This window comes from Salvelinus alpinus, chromosome 27 (assembly GCF_045679555.1).
Source record: "Salvelinus alpinus chromosome 27, SLU_Salpinus.1, whole genome shotgun sequence".
NCBI classification, from domain to species: domain Eukaryota; kingdom Metazoa; phylum Chordata; class Actinopteri; order Salmoniformes; family Salmonidae; genus Salvelinus; species Salvelinus alpinus.
In genome coordinates, this window is record NC_092112.1 from 5,308,485 (window position 1) to 5,332,352 (window position 23,868).

Here is a 23,868-nt window from a genome sequence, read left to right on the forward strand (position 1 = left end):
ACATCGTTTGACATGTTTCTACTGACTGTTACAGAACTTTTGGACATTTCGTCAGGTTTTAGTGAACGCGCTTCGTGACTTTGGAATTGTTTACCAAACGCGCTAACCAAAGTAGCTAATTTGACATAAATAACGGACATTATCGAACAAATCAAGCATTTATTGTGGACCTGGGATTCCTAGGACTGCATTCTGATGAAGTTCATCAAAGGTAAGGAAACATTTATCATGTAATTTCTGGTTTCTGTTGACTCCAACATGGCGGCTAATTTGGCTATTGTTCTGAGCGCCGTCTCAGATTATTGCATGGTTTGCTTTTTCCGAATATTTTTTTTGAAATCTGACACAGAGGTTGTATTAAGGAGAGGTATATCTATAATTCCATGTGTATAACTTGTATTATCATCTACATTTATGATGAGTATTTCTGTTGAAACGATGTGGCTATGCAAAATCACTTGATGTTTTTGGAACTAGTGAATGTAACGTGCCAATGTAAAAGAGTTTTTGATATAAATATGAACTTTATCAAACAAAACATGCATGTATTGTGTAACATGAAGTCCTATGAGTGTCATCTGATGAAGACCATCAAAGGTTAGTAATTAATTTTATCTCTATTTCTGCTTTTTGTGACTGCTATATTTCGCTGGAAAAATGGCTGTGCTTATTGTGGTTTGGTGGTGACCTAACATAATCGTTTGTAGTGCTTTCGCTGAAAATCATTTTTGAAATCAGACACTTTGGTGGGATTAACAACAAGATCACCTTTAAAATGATATAAGACACATGTATGTTTGAGGAATTTTAATTATGAGATTTCTGTTTTTTTAATTTGGCGCCCTGCACTTTCACTGGCTGTTGTCATATCGATCTCGTTAGCGGGATGCACCCATAAGAAGTTAAGAGCTTCAAGTTCCTTGGCGTCCTCATCACCAACAAATTAACAATGGTCCAAGCACACCAAGACAGTTGTGAAGAGGGCACGACAAAACCTTTTCCCCCTCAGGAGACTGACAAGATTTGGCATCGGTCCTCAGATCCTCAAAAGGTTCGACAGCTGCACCATCGAGAGCATCCTGACTGGTTGCATCACAGCCTGGTATGGCAACTGCTCGGCCTCCGACCGCAAGGTATTACAGAGGGTAGTGTGTACGGCCCAGTACATCACCAGGGGCCAAGCTTCTTGCCATCCAGGACCTCTATATCAGGCGGTGTCAGAGGAAGGCCCTAAACATTGTCAAAGACACAGGACCACCCTAGTCATAGACTGTTCTCTCTGCTACCCCACGACAAGCGGTACCGGAGCGCCAAGTCTAGGTCTAAGAGGCTTCTAAACAGCTTCTACCCCCCAAGCCATAAGACTCCTGAACATCTAATCAAACGGCTACCCAGACTATTTGCATTGCCCCCCCCTCCCCCTCCTCTTTTACACTGCTGCTACTCTCTGTTATTATCTATGCATAGTCACTTTAATTACTCTACCTACATGTACATATTACCTCAATTACCTCGACTAACCGGTGCCTCCGCCCATTGACTGGCTATTGTTATTTCACTGCTGCTCTTTAATTATTTGTTACTTTTATTTTTTATTCTTATTATTTGGGGGTATTGTTGGTTAAGCGCTTGTAAGTAACATTTCACTGTATTCGGCGCATGTGACTAATAACATTTGATTTGATCTATGGACAAAGTTGTCCCAATGCAATATTTTCCAGAATAGTACCTAAAACAACATATTCACCAATAAGGATTCACCTGGGCGTGGTCTGGCACGTACAGTAAATGCATATAAATCAGTCATGGATATTTGTATTGAAACAAAACTTGTTCCAAACACTGTCAAAAGTCAACATCTGCAAGCGCATTCAGATCGACCACACGGTGGCACTATAACGGGCACATGTTTACATCTCTTGTTCTGTTTGACTCAGAGTGATGACATTTGGCACACATGCTCAGGGATATGAGTCTGGCTAATCTGTAAAGTATGGTTCCGTTTGACCGCAGGGGGGTGCTGTTGGACAGGAAAAATAATGAATGCAAGCTCATTGGCTTATTGCGGCCATATTGTTTGAGCAAAAGTCTTCGAAAATATACATCCATAGATGCTATTTACGAACTTTGGTGCCAATCGGTCTAGCGGTTCTGGAGAAGAAGTGGTTTAAAGTAGTCAACCTCATTAAAAATTGTTCACAATATGCATATTGCATGATCTGTTTAATTTTGAGTTCTGATATTTGGCAAGCGTGGTAAGGGGTACATAAGTAGCTCATTCTAGGGCGATGTGTCCAATTTTTCTTGATGGTGGCAAAGTGGCCCTACAGCTTGAACCCCGGCATTGCTGCTTGTAGCTATATTTATTTAATTACATTTCGCAATAGTTTGGTGGTAGTTTAACTCAATTCAGAGTTCCTCTATCCAGTGTCTGTGTTCTTTTGCCCATCTTAATCTTTTATTTTTATTGGCCAGTTTGAGATATGGCTTTTTCTTTGCAACTCTGCCTAGAAGGCCAGCATCCCGGAGTCGCCTCTTCACTGTTGACGTTGAGACTGGTGTTTTGCAGGTACTATTTAATGTAGCTGCCAGTTGAGGACTTGTGAGGCGTTTGTTTCTCAAACTAAACACTCTAAAGTACTCTAAAGGCCTCCCACTCCTCCTTCTATTCTGGTTAGAGCCAGTTTGCGCTGTTCTGTGAAGGGAGTGGTACACAGCGTTGTACGAGATCTTCAGTTTCTTGGCAATTTCTCGTATGGAATAGCCTTAATTTCTCAGAACAAGAATAGACTGATGAGTTTCAGAAGAAAGGTCTTTGTTTCTGGCAGTTTTGAGACTGTAATCGAACCCACAAATGCTGACGCTACAGACAGAAGTTAGCAGATCGGCTGTACCGACATCAGACGAGTCCCAAGACGCTTGTGAGGGTCGTAGAGCAAAACGAAGAAAACCATCGTGTGAGTTTCATTATAGTTTGTATGCTAAACTGTTTGGATGCTACAGAAGATTTTGTGAGAAGACTGATTTTCGGGATGTCTCATGGCCAGACAAACACCGCTCTAGCCTTGTTACCATTCATTGCAGACGCGGAAGTGGGACATAGACGGATGTGTTGGATTGAGACGCAGCCAACGCAGACAAACAGATGGTATCAAACACATCACGTGGTTTCCATTCCACCGACTCCGTTCCAGACATTATGATGAGCCATCCTCCCCTCAGCAGCCTCCTCTGGGGCTAACGTATGCCAGGTTATCTGACCAGCTACAATATAGTATTCTATGACGTGCAAGTTTGGGATGATCTGAGAGGTACTTTATTAACCCTTCACCAGCCTCTACTGGGACGGTCTGAGAGGTACTTTATTAACCCTTCACCAGCCTCTACTGGGACGGTCTGAGAGGTACTTTATTAACCCTTCACCAGCCTCTACTGGGACGGTCTGAGAGGTACTTTATTAACCCTTCACCAGCCTCTACTGGGACGGTCTGAGAGGTACTTTATTAACCCTTCACCAGCCTCTACTGGGACGGTCAGAGAGGTACTTTATTAACCCTTCACCAGCCTCTACTGGGACGGTCAGAGATACTTTATTAACCCTTCACCAGCCTCTACTGGGACGGTCAGAGATACTTTATTAACCCTTCACCAGCCTCTACTGGGACGGTCTGAGAGGTACTTTATTAACCCTTCACCAGCCTCTACTGGGACGGTCTGAGAGGTACTTTATTAACCCTTCACCAGCCTCTACTGGGACGGTCTGAGAGGTACTTTATTAACCCTTCACCAGCCTCTACTGGGACGGTCTGAGAGGTACTTTATTAACCCTTCACCAGCCTCTACTGGGACGGTCTGAGAGGTACTTTATTAACCCTTCACCAGCCTCTACTGGGACGGTCTGAGAGGTACTTTATTAACCCTTCACCAGCCTCTACTGGGACGGTCAGAGATACTTTATTAACCCTTCACCAGCCTCTACTGGGACGGTCAGAGATACTTTATTAACCCTTCACCAGCCTCTACTGGGACGGTCTGAGAGGTACTTTATTAACCCTTCACCAGCCTCTACTGGGACGGTCTGAGAGGTACTTTATTAACCCTTCACCAGCCTCTACTGGGACGGTCTGAGAGGTACTTTATTAACCCTTCACCAGCCTCTACTGGGACGGTCTGAGAGGTACTTTATTAACCCTTCACCAGCCTCTACTGGGACGGTCTGAGAGGTACTTTATTAACCCTTCACCAGCCTCTACTGGGACGGTCTGAGAGGTACTTTATTAACCCTTCACCAGCCTCTACTGGGACGGTCTGAGAGGTACTTTATTAACCCTTCACCAGCCTCTACTGGGACGGTCTGAGAGGTACTTTATTAACCCTTCACCAGCCTCTACTGGGACGGTCTGAGAGGTACTTTATTAACCCTTCACCAGCCTCTACTGGGACGGTCTGAGAGGTACTTTATTAACCCTTCACCAGCCTCTACTGGGACGGTCTGAGAGGTACTTTATTAACCCTTCACCAGCCTCTACTGGGACGGTCAGAGATACTTTATTAACCCTTCACCAGCCTCTACTGGGACGGTCAGAGATACTTTATTAACCCTTCACCAGCCTCTACTGGGACGGTCTGAGAGGTACTTTATTAACCCTTCACCAGCCTCTACTGGGACGGTCTGAGAGGTACTTTATTAACCCTTCACCAGCCTCTACTGGGACGGTCTGAGAGGTACTTTATTAACCCTTCACCAGCCTCTACTGGGACGGTCTGAGAGGTACTTTATTAACCCTTCACCAGCCTCTACTGGGACGGTCTGAGAGGTACTTTATTAACCCTTCACCAGCCTCTACTGGGACGGTCTGAGAGGTACTTTATTAACCCTTCACCAGCCTCTACTGGGACGGTCTGAGAGGTACTTTATTAACCCTTCACCAGCCTCTACTGGGACGGTCTGAGAGATACTTTATTAACCCTTCACCAGCCTCTACTGGGACGGTCTGAGAGGTACTTTATTAACCCTTCACCAGCCTCTACTGGGACGGTCTGAGAGGTACTTTATTAACCCTTCACCAGCCTCTACTGGGACGGTCTGAGAGATACTTTATTAACCCTTCACCAGCCTCTACTGGGACGGTCTGAGAGGTACTTTATTAACCCTTCACCAGCCTCTACTGGGACGGTCTGAGAGGTACTTTATTAACCCTTCACCAGCCTCTACTGGGACGGTCTGAGAGGTACTTTATTAACCCTTCACCAGCCTCTACTGGGACGGTCTGAGAGGTACTTTATTAACCCTTCACCAGCCTCTACTGGGACGGTCTGAGACATGCGCATTTTGAGAAACTGGCCCACACACACAGGATGGAGAGGTATTACCTGGGGTGCAAGAGAAGGAAGAGGAGGGTCGTTTGGGTTTGTGGATAATGAGTTGACCTGGTCAGAGGCGTTAGAGGAGGACATGGTGATATGATAACAGAGGGTGTGTGTGTACCTGGGTTGGGTGAGGGGGTGCCTTCCTGCCCCTGGCGTGTGGCCACAGGGTCATAGTCCTTCCCGTCGTAGTTGGCATCAAAGAACTTCTTAAACCATTGGATGAACTCAAAGTTATCCTGAAACCTCCCCTTCACCAGCCTCTCTACTGGGATGATCTGAGACAGAGAGACAGAGAGAGATACTTTAACCCTTCACCAGCCTCTCTACTGGTATTGTTGAGAGAGAGACAGAGGGGGGGACAGCAGAGACAAAGGGGGGGACAGCGAGACAAAGGGGGGGACACAGAGACAGAGGGGGGGACACAGAGACAGAGGGGGGGACAGAGAGAAGAGAGGGACACAGAGACAGAGGGGGGGACACAGAGAGAGAGGGGGGAGGGACACAGAGAGAGAGGGGGGAGGGACACAGAGAGAGAGGGGGGAGGGACACAGAGAGAGAGGGGGACAGAGAGACAGAGGGGGGGGACAGAGAGACAGAGGGACAGAGAGACAGAGGGGGAGACACAGAGACAGAGGGGGGGGGGGGGGGCAGAGAGAGAGAGGGACACAGAGACAGAGGGGGGGACACAGAGAGAGAGGGGGAGGGACACAGAGAGAGAGGGACACAGAGAGACAGAGGGGGGGGACAGAGAGACAGAGGGGGACACACAGAGACAGAGGGGGGGGGGGCAGAGACAGAGGGGGGGGCAGAGAGACAGAGGGGGGGGCAGAGAGACAGAGGGGGGGACAGAGAGACAGAGGGGGGGACAGAGAGACAGAGGGGAGGACAGAGAGACAGAGGGGAGGACAGAGAGACAGAGGGGGGGGCAGAGAGACAGAGGGGGGGACAGAGAGACAGAGGGGAGGACAGCGAGACAGAGGGGAGGACAGAGAGACAGAGGGGGGGGCAGAGAGACAGAGGGGGGGGCAGAGAGACAGAGGGGGGGGCAGAGAGACAGAGGGGGGGGCAGAGCGACAGAGGGGGGGACAGAGAGACAGAGGGGAGGACAGCGAGACAGAGGGGGGGGCAGAGAGACAGAGGGGGGGACAGAGAGACAGAGGGGAGGACAGCGAGAGAGGGGAGGACAGAGCGAGAGAGGGGAGGACAGAGCGAGAGAGGGGAGGAACACAGAGACAGAGGGGGGACACAGAGAGAGAAGACAGGCTATGTGCACACTACCCACAAAATGAGGTGGAAACTGAGCTGGACTTCCTAACCTCCTGACAAATGTATGACCATATTAGAGACACATATTACTGGGGCTTATTTAAGTGATTTTTTAAAGAATAACCAGACATCCTCTACTGACGGAAATAGGTCAATATCCTTCCAGGATACCCGGGCCATGTCGATTAGAAAGGCCTGCTCGCTGAAGTGTTTTAGGGAACGTTTGACAGTGATGAGGGGTGGTCGTTTGACCGCGGACCCATTACGGACGCAGGCAATGAGGCAGTGATCGCTGAGATCCTGGTTGAAGACAGCAGAGGTGTATTTAGAGGGCAGGTTGGCAGCTGGGAGGTGTTTACGGATTTAGTGTTGTACCTGGTAGGTTCCATGATCATTTGTGTGAGATTGAGGGCATCTAGTTTAGATTGTAGGTCAGCTTGGGTGTTAAGCACCAGTTTAGGTCACCTAACAAGTACAAACTCTGAAGATAAATGGGGGGCGATAAATTCACATATGGTGTCCAGGGCACATTTTAGGCAAGCCGGTTTGTACAGTCGAGGCCAAAAGTTTTGAGAATGACACAAATATTAATTTTCACAAAGTCTACTGCCTCAGATTGTATGATGGCAATTTGCATATACTCCAGAATGTTATGAAGAGTAATCAGATGAATTGCAATTAATTGCAAAGTCCCTCTTTGCCATTAAAATTAACTGAATCCCCCAAAAACATTCCCACTGTTATTTCAGCCCTGCCACAAAAGGACCAGCTGACATCATGTCGGTGATTCTCTTGTTAACACAGGTGTGAGTGTTGACGAGGACAAGGCTGGAGATCACTCTGTCATGCTGATTTGAGTTCGAATAACAGACTGGAAGCTTCAAAAGGAGGGTGGTGCTTGGAATCATTGTTCTTCCTCTGTCAACCATGGTTACCTGCAAGGAAACACGTGCCGTTATCATTGATTTGCACAAAAAGGGCTTCACAGGCAAGGATATTGCTTCCAGTAAGATTGCACCTAAATCAACCATTTATCGGATCATCAAGAACTTCAAGGAGAGCAGTTCAATTGTTGTGAAGAACGCTTCAGGGCGCCCAAGAAAGTCCAGCAAGCACCAGGACCGTCTCCTAAAGTTGATTCAGCTGCGGGATCGGGGCACCACCAGTACAGAGCTTGCTCAGGAATGGCAGCAGGCAGGTGTGAGTGCATCTGCACGCACAGTGAGGCGAAGACTTTTGGAGGATGGCCTTGTGTCAAGAAGGGCAGCAAAGAAGCCACTTCTCTCCAGGAAAAACATCAGGGACAGACTGATATTCTGCAAAAGGTACAGGGATTGGACTGCTGAGGACTGGGGTAAAGTCATTTTGTCTGATGAATCCCCTTTCCGATTGTTTGGGGCATCCGGAAAAAATCTTGTCCGTAGAAGACAAGGTGAGCGCTACCATCAGTCCTGTGTCATGCCAACAGTAAAGCATCCTGAGACCAATCATGTCTTGCTTCTCAGCCAAGGGAGTGGGCTCACTCACAATTTTGCCTAAGAACACAGCCATGAATAAAGGATGGTACCAACACATCCTCCGAGAGGAACTTCTCCCAACCATCCAGGAACAGTTTGGTGATGAACAATGCCTTTTCCAGCATGATGGAGCACCTTGCCATAAGGCAAAAGTGATAACTAAGTGGCTCGGGGAACAAAACGTCAATATTTTGGGTCCATGGCCAGGAAACTCCCCAGACCTTAATCCCATTGAGAACTTGTGGTCAATACTCAAGAGGCGGGTGGACAAACAAAAACCCACAAATTCTGACAAACTCCAAGCATTGATTATGCAAGAATGGGCTACCATCAGTCAGGATGTGGCCCAGAAGTTAATTGACAGCATGCCAGGGCGGATTGCAGAGGTCTTGAAAAAGAAGGGTCAACACTGCAAATATTGACTGTTTGCATCAACTTCATGTAATTGTCAATAAAAGCCTTTGACACTTATGAAATGCTTGTAATTATACTTCAGTATCTGACGAAAATATCTAAAGACACTGAAGCAGCAAACTTTGTGGAAATTAATACTTGTGTCATTCTCAAAACTTTTGGCCACGACTGTAGTTCCCTTTTCTATATATTTATGTTGGTCACCATTTTGAACAATCCATAATCCGCTTGGACTGGCCGACCGAGAGGTCAAGAGAGACAGAGCTGGTCCTGGACCAAGGTAAGGTGTCTCCTGGGTACATGCAGTCAACACCTGGTCAAGGTAAGGTGTCTCCTGGGTACATGCAGTCAACACCTGGTCAAGGTAAGGTGTCTCCTGGGTACATGCAGTCAACACCTGGTCAAGGTAAGGTGTCTCCTGGGTACATGCAGTCAACACCTGGTCAAGGTAAGGTGTCTCCTGGGTACATGCAGTCAACACCTGGTCAAGGTAAGGTGTCTCCTGGGTACATGCAGTCAACACCTGGTCAAGGTAAGGTGTCTCCTGGGTTCCATGCAGTCAACACCTGGTCAAGGTAAGGTGTCTCCTGGGTACATGCAGTCAACACCTGGTCATATAGGCTTGCTTCTCCCGTCTACACACACGGAGTCCGGTTACAGAACACTTAGACAAGCCTAGAACCTCTAGACTTAGCGAGTACAGTGCCAACAGTAGGACTAATAGTTTCCATTAATATTGTCAAAAAGCTACAAAAACATTGAGAATTTGAGTCATGAATTTAGCGAGGACTGTGTGGGAGTGGTCTGAGTAAGAGGTGTAATTGGAGGGATATGTAACCTGAAAACGAGCTGTTATTGGTCCTTTTGCATGGCCCGGTGTACCAGGTGGGTTTCACGTCAGTATCAATGGAATGGTCTAAAATGTGCACCCTGCAAAATGAACTGGCCCAGAGAGGTTTGGAATTCTTTGTCATTGGCCAATTAACTTACACCGCCTGATGATGTCACCAGGCGAGCCAAAACTCCACCCATTTAAAACCTGCTGATCAGAAGGTCCTGGGTAGAAACTATCAGGAAATAACACCGATCACATGTTTTTGTTTCAAACTTTTACAGTGTTAGTTTCAACAGCTGATGATACAAGATGATACAAAAAAAAGACAAAGAAAAACAGAATTTGGACTGCACTGGGCCTTTCATTGATGATGAACCTTGTCTACGCCCGTCCTCTTGAAGGAGGGCTTGTAGGTAGGGGTGTGTGTGTGTGTGTGTGTGTGTGTGTGTGTGTGTGTGTGTGTGTGTGTGTGTGTGTGTGTGTGTGTGTGTGTGTACCTTGTCTACGCCCATTCTCTTGAAGGAGGCCTGTAGGACCTTGAAGTTGTTGATGAACTCATGTTCCAGCCGGGCTGCGAACTTCACCTTCTTCAGCAGGACACAGCCAGGGAACAGCATGTCCATGAACTGACAATACACTGCACCTACACACACAGCCAGGGAACAGCATGTCCATGAACTGACAATACACTGCACCTACACACACAGCCAGGGAACAGCATGTCCATGAACTGACAATACACTGCACCTACACACACAACATTTAGAAGTTAGCATATAATTCATTATGACAATCTCAATGATTGAAATGTGTGCGTGTTACCTGAACACAGCTGTTCTATCCTGGTGTTACCTGAACACAGCTGTTCTATCTTGGTGTTACCTGAACACAGCTGTTCTATCTTGGTGTTACCTGAACACAGCTGTTCTATCTTGGTGTTACCTGAACACAGCTGTTCTATCTTGGTGTTACCTGAACACAGCTGTTCTATCTTGGTGTTACCTGAACACAGCTGTTCTATCTTGGTGTTACCTGAACACAGCTGTTCTATCTTGATGTTACCTGAACACAGCTGTTCTATCTTGGTGTTACCTGAACACAGCTGTTCTATCTTGGTGTTACCTGAACACAGCTGTTCTATCTTGGTGTTACCTGAACACAGCTGTTCTATCTTGGTGTTACCTGAACACACCTGTTCTATCTTGGTGTTACCTGAACACAGCTGTTCTATCTTGGTGTAGGTGAGCCGTAGAGAGTCGTTGACCCAGGACAGCATCTCATGACGACTCAGGTTCTCCAGAGCCGAAGAGATGGAGAATACATTCACCGCCATCACCCTGCAACACACAAGCAGGCAGGCAGGCAGGCAGACAGGCAGGCAGGCAGGCAGGCAGGCAGGCAGGCACAAACAGAGTTTAAGATTATATTACATTATTAGTCATGAATGGTTAAAAACACAATCCTTTTATGTTAAATCTCATGTTTACAAAAACAGTGTTCATGTTTGAGAACAAGGTTAAACATAATTGAATTACAAACACCTAAGGGCGCGCACACACACACACACACACACTAGGCTCTTAGAGACAGGAGAGAAAGAGACAGAAACAGAGGGGTAGAGAGAGCGAGAGGGGGGGACAGAGAGAGAGGGGGGAGGGAGAGGGAGAGAGAGGGAGGGAGAGAGGGAGAGAGAGAAGAGCGGGAGGAGAGAGAGAGAGAGGGAGAGAGAGAAGAGCGGGAGGAGAGAGAGAGAGAGACAGAGAGAGAGACAGAGAGAGAGACAGAGAGACAGAGAGAGAGACAGAAAGAGACACAGAGAGACAGAGAGACAGAGAGAGAGAGAGAGAGAGAGAGGGGCTAATGGGCTCCTGAGTTCTTCTGCAAAACAATATAGAATTAGAGTTGGATTAGAATTACAATTACAATTAGAATTAGAGAATTTTGACCTGAACGGATTATTAAGGTCTATCAAGACATAACTTCTAACAAACCAAGACCTGCAGAAGAAACACAGCAGAACCTGTAAATACCCTCCAACACAACACTGAGTGAGTAATGTTCAGTCTGAACCTGTAAATACCATCCAACACAACACTGAATGAGTAATGTTCAGTCTGAACCTGGACCATCCAACACAACACTGAGTGAGTAACGTTCAGTCTGAACCTGTAAATACATCCAACACAACACTGAGTGAGTAATGTTCAGTCTGAACCTGTAAATACCATCCAACACAACACTGAGTGAGTAATGTTCAGTCTGAACCTGGAAATACCATCCGACACAACACTGAGTGAGTAATGTTCAGTCTGAACCTGGACCATCCAACACAACACTGAGTGAGTAATGTTCAGTCTGAACCTGGACCATCCAACACAACACTGAGTGAGTAATGTTCAGTCTGAACCTGTAAACACCATCCAACACAACACTGAGTGAGTAATGTTCAGTCTGAACCTGGACCATCCAACACAACACTGAGTGAGTAATGTTCAGTCTGAACCTGTAAATACCATCCAACACAACACTGAGTGAGTAATGTTCAGTCTGAACCTGGAAATACCATCCAACACAACACTGAATGAGTAATGTTCAGTCTGAACCTGGACCATCCAACACAACACTGAGTGAGTAACGTTCAGTCTGAACCTGTAAATACATCCAACACAACACTGAGTGAGTAATGTTCAGTCTGAACCTGTAAATACCATCCAACACAACACTGAGTGAGTAATGTTCAGTCTGAACCTGGAAATACCATCCGACACAACACTGAGTGAGTAATGTTCAGTCTGAACCTGGACCATCCAACACAACACTGAGTGAGTAATGTTCAGTCTGAACCTGGACCATCCAACACAACACTGAGTGAGTAATGTTCAGTCTGAACCTGTAAACAACATCCAACACAACACTGAGTGAGTAATGTTCAGTCTGAACCTGGACCATCCAACACAACACTGAGTGAGTAATGTTCAGTCTGAACCTGTAAATACCATCCAACACAACACTGAGTGAGTAATGTTCAGTCTGAACCTGGAAATACCATCCAACACAACACTGAGTGAGTAATGTTCAGTCTGAACCTGGACCATCCAACACAACACTGAGTGAGTAATGTTCAGTCTGAACCTGTAAACACCATCCAACACAACACTGAGTGAGTAATGTTCAGTCTGAACCTGGACCATCCAACACAACACTGAGTGAGTAATGTTCAGTCTGAACCTGTAAATACCATCCAACACAACACTGAGTGAGTAATGTTCAGTCTGAACCTGGAAATACCATCCAACACAACACTGAGTGAGTAATGTTCAGTCTGAACCTGGAAATACCATCCAACACAACACTGAGTGAGTAATGTTCAGTCTGAACCTGTAAATACCATCCAACACAACACTGAGTGAGTAATGTTCAGTCTGAACCTGGAAATACCATCCAACACAACACTGAGTGAGTAATGTTCAGTCTGAACCTGGACCATCCAACACAACACTGAGTGAGTAATGTTCAGTCTGAACCTGGAAATACCATACGACACAACACTGAGTGAGCAATGTTCAGTCTGAACCTGGAAATACCATCCAACACAACACTGAGTGAGTAATGTTCAGTCTGAACCTGGAAATACCATACGACACAACACTGAGTGAGTAATGTTCAGTCTGAACCTGTAAATACCATCCAACACAACACTGAGTGAGTAATGTTCAGTCTGAACCTGGAAATACCATCCAACACAACACTGAGTGAGTAACGTTCAGTCTGAACCTGGAAATACCATCCAACACAACACTGAGTGAGTAATGTTCAGTCTGAACCTGGAAATACCATCCAACACAACACTGAGTGAGTAATATTCAGTCTGAACCTGTAAATACCATCCAACACAACACTGAGTGAGTTCAGTCTGAACCTGGACCATCCAACACAACACTGAGTGAGTAATGTTCAGTCTGAACCTGGAAATACCACCCAACACAACACTGAGTGAGTAATGTTCAGTCTGAACCTGGAAATACCACCCAACACAACACTGAGTGAGTAATGTTCAGTCTGAACCTGGAAATACCATCCAACACTGAGTGAGTAATGTTCAGTCTGAACCTGGAAATACCATCCAACACAACACTGAGTGAGTAATGTTCAGTCTGAACCTGGAAATACCATCCGACACAACACTGAGTGAGTGATGTTCAGTCTGAACCTGTAAATACCATCCAACACAACACTGAGTGAGTAATGTTCAGTCTGAACCTGTAAATACCATCCAACACTGAGTGAGTAATGTTCAGTCTGAACCTGGAAATACCATCCAACACAACACTGAGTGAGTAATGTTCAGTCTGAACCTGGAAATACCATCCAACACTGAGTGAGTAATATTCAGTCTGAACCTGGAAATACCATCCAACACAACACTGAGTGAGTAATGTTCAGTCTGAACCTACTTCTGAAGGCAAAAAGTAAAAGACACACTAAGCTACCAAGCTGCTAGGACAGAACTGACCTGACGGCACCTCCCTCCTTTGGCCGCCTTTCCTTCCAGTTCTCTGCTGCCAATGACTGGAATGAATTGCAAAAATCGCTGAAGCTGGAGACTTATTTCCCTCACTAACTTTAAACATCAGCTATCTGAGCAGCTAACCGATCGCTGCAGCTGTACATAGTCCATCTGTAAAAAGCCCACCCAATCTACCTATCTCATCCCCATATTGTTTTTATTTACTTTCCTGCTCTTTTGCACACCAGATTCACTACTTACACACCATCATCTGCTCATATATCATTCCAGTGTTAACTTCTTTGGTGTAGGGGGCAGTATTTTCATGTCCGGATGAAAAGCGTGCCCAGAGTAAACTACCTGCTACTCAGGCCCTGAGGCTAGGATATGCATATTATTAGTAGATCTGGATAGAAACTCTGACGTTTCTAAAACTGTTTGAATGATGTCTGTGAGTATAACAGAACTCATATGGCAGGCGGAAACCTGAGAAAATTGCCTATCCAATATACAGTGTCTATGGTGTCCACTTCCTAAGGCTTCCACTAGATGTCAACCGTCTTTAGAACCTTGTTTCAGGCTTCTACTATGAAAGGGGAGCGAATAAGAGGGGATTGAACCAGGGGTCTGGCAGAAAGCCTTTAGTTTAGTCACGCGCGCGGCCGTGAGCACGAGCTCCATTCCCTTTCATTTCATTTCATTTCTACAGACAAAGGAATTGTCCGGTTGGAATATTATTGAAGATTTATGATAAAAACATCCTAAAGATTGATTCTATACATCGTTTGACATGTTTCTACGAACTGTAACGGAACTTTTTAGACTTTTCGTCTGGACTTAGTACCCGCACCTTGGGCATTTGGATTACTGGACTAAACGCGCAAACAAAAAGGAGGTATTTGGACATACAGATGAACTTTATCGAACAAAACAAACATTTGTCTAACATGGAGACCTGGGAGTGCCATCTGATGAAGATCATCAAAAGTTAGTGATTCATTTTAATGCTATTTCTGACTTTTGTGACACCTCTCCCTGGTTGGATAATGGCTGTATGGTTTTCTGTGGCTAGGCGCTGAGCTAACATAATCGCTTAGTGTGCTTTTGCCATAAAGCCTTTTTGAAATCTGACACAGCGGTTGCATTAAGGAGAAGATTATCTTTATTCGTATGTTTAACACTTGTATCGTCTATCAATGTTTATGATGAGTATTTCTGTAATTTGATGTGGCTCTCTGCACTTTCACCGGATGTTTGAGACAATGCATTTAAACAGATTTTTGGATATAAATATGAACTTTATCGAACAAAACATACATGTATTGTGTAACATGAAGTCCTATGAGTGCCATCTGATGAAGATCAAAGGTTAGTGATTCATTTAATCGCTATTTCTGACTTTTGTGAGAGGTTAATCTGCTAAATTGTAACTACTTCGCTACTATGGCCTATTTATTGCCTTACCTCCTTACACCCATTTGCGCACACTGTATATATACTATTTTTTCTCTATTGTGTTATCGACTGTACGCTTGTTTATCCCATGTGTAACTCTATGTTGTTGTTTGTGCCGCACTGCTTTGCTTTGTGTGAAAATTCTTGAGTCCAACAATAGCAGGACAGTTTACTATCTCATACAAGATCTGAGGTCATCTGCCTCTGGCCTAAAGAGCAGGAACCTGGACTTCATCAAAGAAATTGGAAATACAGACATTGTCATCCTACAAGAAACCTGGTATGTAGGAGATGGACCCACTGGTTGTCCTCTAGGTTACAGAGAGCTGGTAGTCCCATCCACCACACTACCAGGTGGGTGGTATAGAGGAGACGGACCCACTGGTTGCCCTCTAGGTTACAGAGAGTTGGTAGTCCCATCCACCAAACTACCAGGTGTGAAACAGGGAAGAGACTCAGGGGGTATGCTAATTTGGTATAGAGCAGACCTAACCCACTCTATTAAATTAATCAAACAGGAACATTTTACATCTGGCTAGAAATGAATAAGGAAATGATCTCAACAGAGAAAAATGTCCTCGTGTGCTACCTATATCCCCCACTAGAATCCCCATACGTTAATGAAGACAGCTTCTCCAGATTTCCAGACCCAGGGACATGAACTAGTCTGTGGCGACCTAAATGCCAAAACTGGACAAGAACCTGACACCCTCAGCACACAGGGGGACAAACACCTACCTGGAGGTGACAGCATTCCCTCCCCCATATGCCCCCCTAGACACAACTACAACAACGTAACCAACAAAAACAGGTCACAACTCCTGCAGCTCTGTCGCGTATGTACATAGTCAATGGTAGGCTTCGAGGGGACTCCTATGGTAGGTACACCTATAGCTCATCTCTTGGCAGTAGTACTGTAGACTACTTTATCACTGACCTCAACCCAGAGTCTCTCAGTGTTCAGTCAGCCCACTGACACCCCTATCAGATCACAGCAAAATCACAGTCTACTTGAACAGAGCAATATTCAATCACGAGGCATCAAAGCTAGGGATGCACAATATATATCGGTAAAGCATATCGGAATCGGACGATATTAGCTAAAATGCCAACATCGGCATGATGTCTAGGTTAACGCCAATGTGACATGCATACCTATATAACACAGGTAGATGAGGTACATACCTATATAACACAGGTAGATGAGGTACATACCTATATAACACAGGTAGATGAGGTACATACCTATATAACACAGGTAGATGAGGTACATAGCTATATAACACAGGTAGATGAGGTACGTACCTATATAACACAGGTAGATGAGGTACATAGCTATATAACACAGGTAGATGAGGTACATAGCTATATAACACAGGTAGATGAGGTACATAGCTATATAACACAGGTAGATGAGGTACATAGCTATATAACACAGGTAGATGAGGTACATAGCTATATAACACAGGTAGATGAGGTACATAGCTATATAACACAGGTAGATGAGGTACATACCTATATAACACAGGTAGATGAGGTACATACCTATATAACACAGGTAGATGAGGTACATACCTATATAACACAGGTAGATGAGGTACATAGCTATATAACACAGGTAGATGAGGTACATACCTATATAACACAGGTAGATGAGGTACATACCTATATAACACAGGTAGATGAGGTACATACCTATATAACACAGGTAGATGAGGTACATAGCTATATAACACAGGTAGATGAGGTACATAGCTATATAACACAGGTAGATGAGGTACATAGCTATATAACACAGGTAGATGAGGTACATACCTATATAACACAGGTAGATGAGGTACATACCTATATAACACAGGTAGATGAGGTACATAGCTATATAACACAGGTAGATGAGGTACATAGCTATATAACACAGGTAGATGAGGTACATAGCTATATAACACAGGTAGATGAGGTACATACCTATATAACACAGGTAGATGAGGTACATACCTATATAACACAGGTAGATGAGGTACATACCTATATAACACAGGTAGATGAGGTACATACCTATATAACATAGGTAGATGAGGTACATACCTATATAACATAGGTAGATGAGGTACATAGCTATATAACACAGGTAGATGAGGTACGTACCTATATAACATAGGTAGATGAGGTACATACCTATATAACATAGGTAGATGAGGTACATACCTATATAACATAGGTAGATGAGGTACATACCTATATAACATAGGTAGATGAGGTACATACCTATATAACATAGGTAGATGAGGTACAAACCTATATAACATAGGTAGATGAGGTACATAGCTATATAACACAGGTAGATGAGGTACATACCTATATAACACAGGTAGATGAGGTAATGTCGCCATGAGAAATACAGCGCTACACATACAACACAGCATTCCTAACCCACAACGTCTGCTGTTGTGGATCGAGCAGACAACAAGTCCAGCAGTCATTTGAAAGAGTGAGAACATTTCAGCGAGACAACTCAAAAGGTGAAATCCATTAGTGCCAAGATAATGGAATTCATTGCCCTTGATAATCAACCGTCCTCTGTCGTGGATGATGTTGGCTTTCGCCGACTGGTCGAACACCTCGAGGTCCGGTACACACTACCAAGTAGGCGCTATTTTTCCGATGTTGCCCTACCGGAGTTCCACAGTAGTGTTGAAGCGTACATCCATGAGCTACATGCTACGGGCGTCACTGCCATTAGCTTCACGACTGACATTTGGACCAGCGATGTCAGCCCCACGAGTATGCTAAGTTTGACAGCACAGTGGGTCAACAAGGTCTCAGTTAAAGCATACAAGTGAAACAGCACCTCTCTGTCTCAGTATGTGTAGACCATGTATCTAATGCTGTCTGGACAGTGAAACAGCACCTCTCTGTCTCAGTATGTGTAGACCATGTATCTGATGCTGTCTGGACAAAAGGAGTATGGCATTGCATACTATTTCTGGCCAGACAGCATCAGATACAGAGCATTCAGACTCCTTGACTTTTGTTACAGCCTTATTGTAAATGTTTTTTTAATCCTCAACAATCTACACACAATACCACATAATGACAAAGCAAAAAACGTTTTTTAGAAATTTTGTATTAAAATGTATTAAAAATAAAAAACTCAAAACACACATTTACATAAGTATTCAGACCCTTTACTCAGTACTTTGTTGAAGCACCTTAGGCAGCGATTACAGCCTCGAGTCTACTTGAGTATGACGCTACAAGCTTGGCACACCTGTATTTGGGGAGTTTCTCCCGTTCTTCTCGGCAGATCCTCTCAAGCTCTGTCAGGTTGGATAAAATAAATTAGACGAGGTACGATCACGCATATCCTACCAACGGGACATCAAAAACTGTTTCACGGAATCGTGGCTGAATGATGACATGGATATTCAGCTAGCGGGACACACGCTGCACCGGCTAGATAGAACAGCACACTCCAGTAAGACGGGGGGGGGGGGGGGGGTCTGTGCATATTTGTAAACAACAGATGGTGCACGAATCCTAAGGAAGTCTCTAGATTTTGCTCGCCTGAAGTAGAGTATATTGCGATTAACTGCAGGCCCCACTACTTGCCTAGAGAGTTCTCAGCTATACTTTTCGTGGCTGTTTATTTACCACCACAGACAGATGCTGGCACTAAGACCCCACTCAGTCAGCTGTATAAGGACATAAGCAAACAGGAAACCACTCACCCAGAGGCGGTGCTCCTAGTGGCCGGAGACTTTAATGTAGGGAAACTTAAATCAGTTCTACCTAATTTCTATTAACATGTTAAATGTGCAACCAGAGGGAATACAATTCTAGATCACCTGCACTCCACACACAGAGATGCTTACAAAGCTCTCCATGGCCCTCCAATTGGGAAATCTGACCACAATTCTATCCTCCTGATTCCTGCTTAGAAGCTAAAATTAAAGCAGGAAGCATCAGTGACTCAGTCTATAGAAAAGTGGTCAGATGAAGCAGATGCTAAACTACAGGACTGTTTTGCTAGCACAGACTGGAATATGTTCAGGGGTTCCTCCGATGGCATTGAGGAGTACACCACATCAGTCACTGGCTTTATCAATAAGTGCATCGAGGACGTCGTCCCCACAGTGACTGTACGTACATACCCCAACCAGAAGCCATGGATTACAGGCAACATCCGCACTGAGCTAAAGTGTAGAGCTGCCGCTTTCAAGGTGCGGGACTCTAACCCAGAAGCTTATAAGAAATCCCGCTATGCCCTCTGTGGAACCTTCAAACAGGCAAAGATTCAATACATGACTAAGATTGACTCGTACTACACCGGCTCCGACGCTCGTCTTATGTGGCAGGGCTTGCAAACTATTACAGACTACAAAGGGAAGCACAGCCGCGAGCTGCCCAGTGACACGAGCCTACCAGATGAGCTAAATCACTTCTATGCTCGCTTCGAGGCAAGCAACACTGAGGCATGAGAGCATCAGCTGTTCCGGACAACTGTGTGATCACGCTCTCCGTGCCGACGTGAGTAAGACCTTTAAACAGGTCAACATTCACAAGGCTGCGGGGTCAGATGGATTACCAGGACGTGTGCTCCGGGCATGTGCTGACCAACTGGCAGGTGTCTTCACTGACATTTTCAACATGTCCCTGATTGAGTGTCCCTGTACTACCAACATGTTTCAAGCAGGCCACCATAGTCCCTGTGCCCAAGAACACTAAGGCAACCTGCCTAAATGACTACAGACCTGTAGCACTCACGTCCGTAGCCATGAAGTGCTTTGAAAGGTTGGTAATGGCTCACCATTATCCCAGAAACCCTAGACCCACTCCAATTTGAATACCGCCCAAACAGATCCTCAGATGATCCAACCTCTATTCCACTCCACACTGCCCTTTCCCACCAGGACAAAAGGAACACCTATGTAAGAATGCTATTCATTGACTACAGCTCAGCGTTCAACACCATAGTACCCTCAAAGCTCATCACTAAGCTAAGGATCCTGGTACTAAACACCTCCCTCTGCAACTGGATCCTGGACCTCCTGACGGGCCGCCCCCAGGTGGTGAGGGTAGGTAGCAACACATCTGCCACGCTGATCCTCAACACTGGAGCTCCCCAGGGGTGCGTGCTCAGTCCCCTCCTGTAATCCCTGTTCACCCACGACTGCATGGCCAGGCACGACTCCAACACCATCATTAAGTTTGCAGACGACACAACAGTATACCTGATCACCGACAACGACGGGGAGGAGGTCCGAGACCTGGCCGGGTGGTGCCAGAATAACAACCTGTCCCTCAACGTAACCAAGACTAAGGAGATGATTGTGGACTACAGGAAAAGGAGGACCGAGCACGCCCCCATTCTCATTGACGGGGCTGTAGTGGAGCAGGTTGAGAGCTTCAAGTTCCTTGGTGTCCACATCGACAACAAACTACAATGGTCCAAACACACCAAGACAGTCGTGAAGAGGGCACGACAAAGCCTATTCCCCCTCAGGAAACTAAAAAGATTTGGCATGGATCCTCAAAAGGTTCTACAGCTGCAACATCGAGAGCATCCTGACTGGTTGCATCACTGCCTGGTACGGCAACTGCTCGGCCTCTCACCGCAAGGCACTACTGACGGTAGTGCGTACGGCCCAGTACATCACTGGGGCTAAGCAGCCTTCCATCCAGGACCTCTAAACCAGGCGGTGTCAGAGGAATGCCCTAAAAATTGTCTAAGACCCCAGCCATAGACTGTTCTCTCTACTACTGCATGGCAAGCGGTACCGGAGTGCCAAGTCTAGGACAAAAAGGCTTCTCAACAGTTTATAACCCCAAGCCATAAGACTCCTGAACAGGTAATCAAATGGCTACCCGGACTATTTGCATTGTGTGCCCCGCCCCGAACCCCTCTTTTACACTGCTGCTACTCTCTGTTTATCATATATGCATAGTCACTTTAACTATACATTCATGGCTCGGGGCGGCAGGGTAGCCTAGTGGTTAGAGCGTTGGACTAGTAACCGAAAGGCTGCAAGATCGAATCCCTGAGCTGACAAGGTAAACTTCTGTCGTTCTGCCCCTGAACAAGGCAGTCATCCCACTGTTCCTAGGCTGTCATTGAAAATAAGAATTTGTTCTTAACTGACTTGCCTAGTTAAATAAAGGTTAAAAAAATAAAATAAAATGTACATACCACCTCAATTAGCCCGACTAACCGGTGCCCATTGGCTACCCGGACTATCTGCATTGTCCCACCAACCCCTCTTTTACGCTGCTGCTATTCTCCGTTTATCATAGTCACTTTAACCATACCTACATGTACATACTACCTCAATCAGCCTGACTAACCGGTGCCTGTATATAGCCTCGCTACTGTTATAGCCTCGCTACTGTTATAGCCTCGCTACTGTTATAGCCTCGCTACTGTTATAGCCTCGCTACTGGTTTTTTACTGTTGTTTTAATTTCTTAACTTATCTATTGTTCACCTAATACCTATTTTTTTTACTTCAAAATTGCACTGTTGGTTAGTAAGTAAGCATTTCACTATAAGGTGTTGTATTCGGCACGTGACAAATAAACTTTGATTTGATGGAGGAATGTAGTAACGTACTGGAGGATAAAAAGACAGACAACACGTCTGTCAAAAAGAAGGAAGACACCTGGGCCATTTTATGCGACAGATTTAACGGATCGACGCGGATTAAAGAGAAGAGGGACCCAAATCAGATAAAGGCGTGCTGGAAAAAATGTAAAGCCAAAACCAAACAGGATGCAGCAGAGGAGTGGTGGGGGCCAGACCAGAGGAGTGGTGGGGGCCAGACCAGAGAGGTGGTGGGGGCTATTTCAGACCAGAGGAGTGGTGGGGGCTATTTCAGACCAGAGGAGAGGTGGGGGCCAGACCAGACGAGAGGTGGGGGCCAGACCAGAGGAGTGGTGGGGGCCAGACCAGACGAGTGGTGGGGGCCAGACCAGACGAGAGGTGGGGGCTATTTCAGACCAGACGAGCGGTGGGGGCTATTTCAGACCAGAGGAGCGGTGGGGGCTATTTCAGACCAGAGGAGCGGTGGGGGCTATTTCAGACCAGAGGAGCGGTGGGGGCTATTTCAGACCAGAGGAGCGGTGGGGGCTATTTCAGACCAGAGGAGCGGTGGGGGCTATTTCAGACCAGAGGAGCGGTGGGGGCTATTTCAGACCAGAGGAGCGGTGGGGGCTATTTCAGACCAGAGGAGCGGTGGGGGCTATTTCAGACCAGAGGAGCGGTGGGGGCTATTTCAGACCAGAGGAACGGTGGGGGCTATTTCAGACCAGAGGAGCGGTGGGGGCTATTTCAGACCAGAGGAGCGGTGGGGGCTATTTCAGACCAGAGGAGCGGTGGGGGCTATTTCAGACCAGAGGAGCGGTGGGGGCTATTTCAGACCAGAGGAGCGGTGGGGGCTATTTCAGACCAGAGGAGCGGTGGGGGCTATTTCAGACCAGAGGAGCGGTGGGGGCTATTTCAGACCAGAGGAGCGGTGGGGGCTATTTCAGACCAGAGGAGCGGTGGGGGCTATTTCAGACCAGAGGAGCGGTGGGGGCTATTTCAGACCAGAGGAGCGGTGGGGGCTATTTCAGACCAGAGGAGGGCCTCCTCAAGGGAATTGATCCCCAGCAGTTTGCCCCTCTCTTTAACCCCTATGATAACGATGGACAACTCGACCCACCAATATTTAGTAAGCATAAATAACTGGTAAATATCAATGGCTATAACACACGTTAAAACTAACGTTAATGCTACTTCACTACAACGTTACCGTTATCAGAGGTTACCGTTATCGGAGGTTACCGTTATCAGAGGTTACCGTTATCAGAGGTTACCGTTATCAGAGGTTACCGTTATCAGAGGTTACCGTTATCAGAGGTTACCGTTATCAGAGGTTACCGTTATCAGACCCGTTACAGCATGTTACATAACATCCTCATTAATACCAAGGCTGCTCATATCATAAGCCCCAATTCAATTGTTGTACAAAATGGGCACGTAAATAGCAAAATAAAGAGTTAATTTTCTTCAATTTATTTTCTTTCCTTGAGTTGAGCTGACACCCTGTGCTGTGGAGAAGCAGCAGTGCCTGGATCTTGCACCAGCAACAAAAACAGCAGACAGGCCAAGCAACGCCCCAGAACTGACATGAACCAAGCTCATATTGATGTTTTGGAGCTGGAGAGAGAGAGAAAAATCTACTGCAGATTGAGGTCCTGCATTTACAAAAAGAGCTACTGCAAATTCAGAAACGGAAACTCCTTCAGGGAAACGAATGCCCACTGTGTAATGAATGCTGATCTTTTGATTTATTAAAACAATTATTTATTAAAACAATGCTTTGCCAAGCAGTTTGGTGTCCTCCACTCTTGTGTTCTGGTGCTTCCACCCTGTATGATATTGAGAATAGGTCTTAATAATACGTTTGAATATAGAGGATTAGGATTAGGATTTGTATGTGTCGATCAAAATCTAATATTGCTTTTTAC

At 45.7% G+C, this 23,868-nt stretch overlaps 1 protein-coding gene across 4 annotated transcripts in view; it reads right to left on the reverse strand.

Annotated features, from left to right (window-relative positions):
• The window catches only part of LOC139555914 (microtubule-associated protein RP/EB family member 3-like), a 42,982-nt gene that overhangs the window by 13,130 nt on the left and 5,984 nt on the right, over window positions 1-23,868 (reverse strand). For all 4 annotated transcript variants that reach the window (XM_071369284.1, XM_071369282.1, XM_071369283.1 and 1 more), the window contains exons 2-4: window positions 10,615-10,739; window positions 9,900-10,045; window positions 5,489-5,645 (exon numbers count right to left, since the gene is read on the reverse strand). In XM_071369284.1, the coding sequence (XP_071225385.1) occupies window positions 5,489-5,645; window positions 9,900-10,045; window positions 10,615-10,735 (424 nt within the window). In that variant the 5' untranslated portion in view covers window positions 10,736-10,739. The remainder of the gene's footprint in view (window positions 1-5,488; window positions 5,646-9,899; window positions 10,046-10,614; window positions 10,740-23,868) is intronic.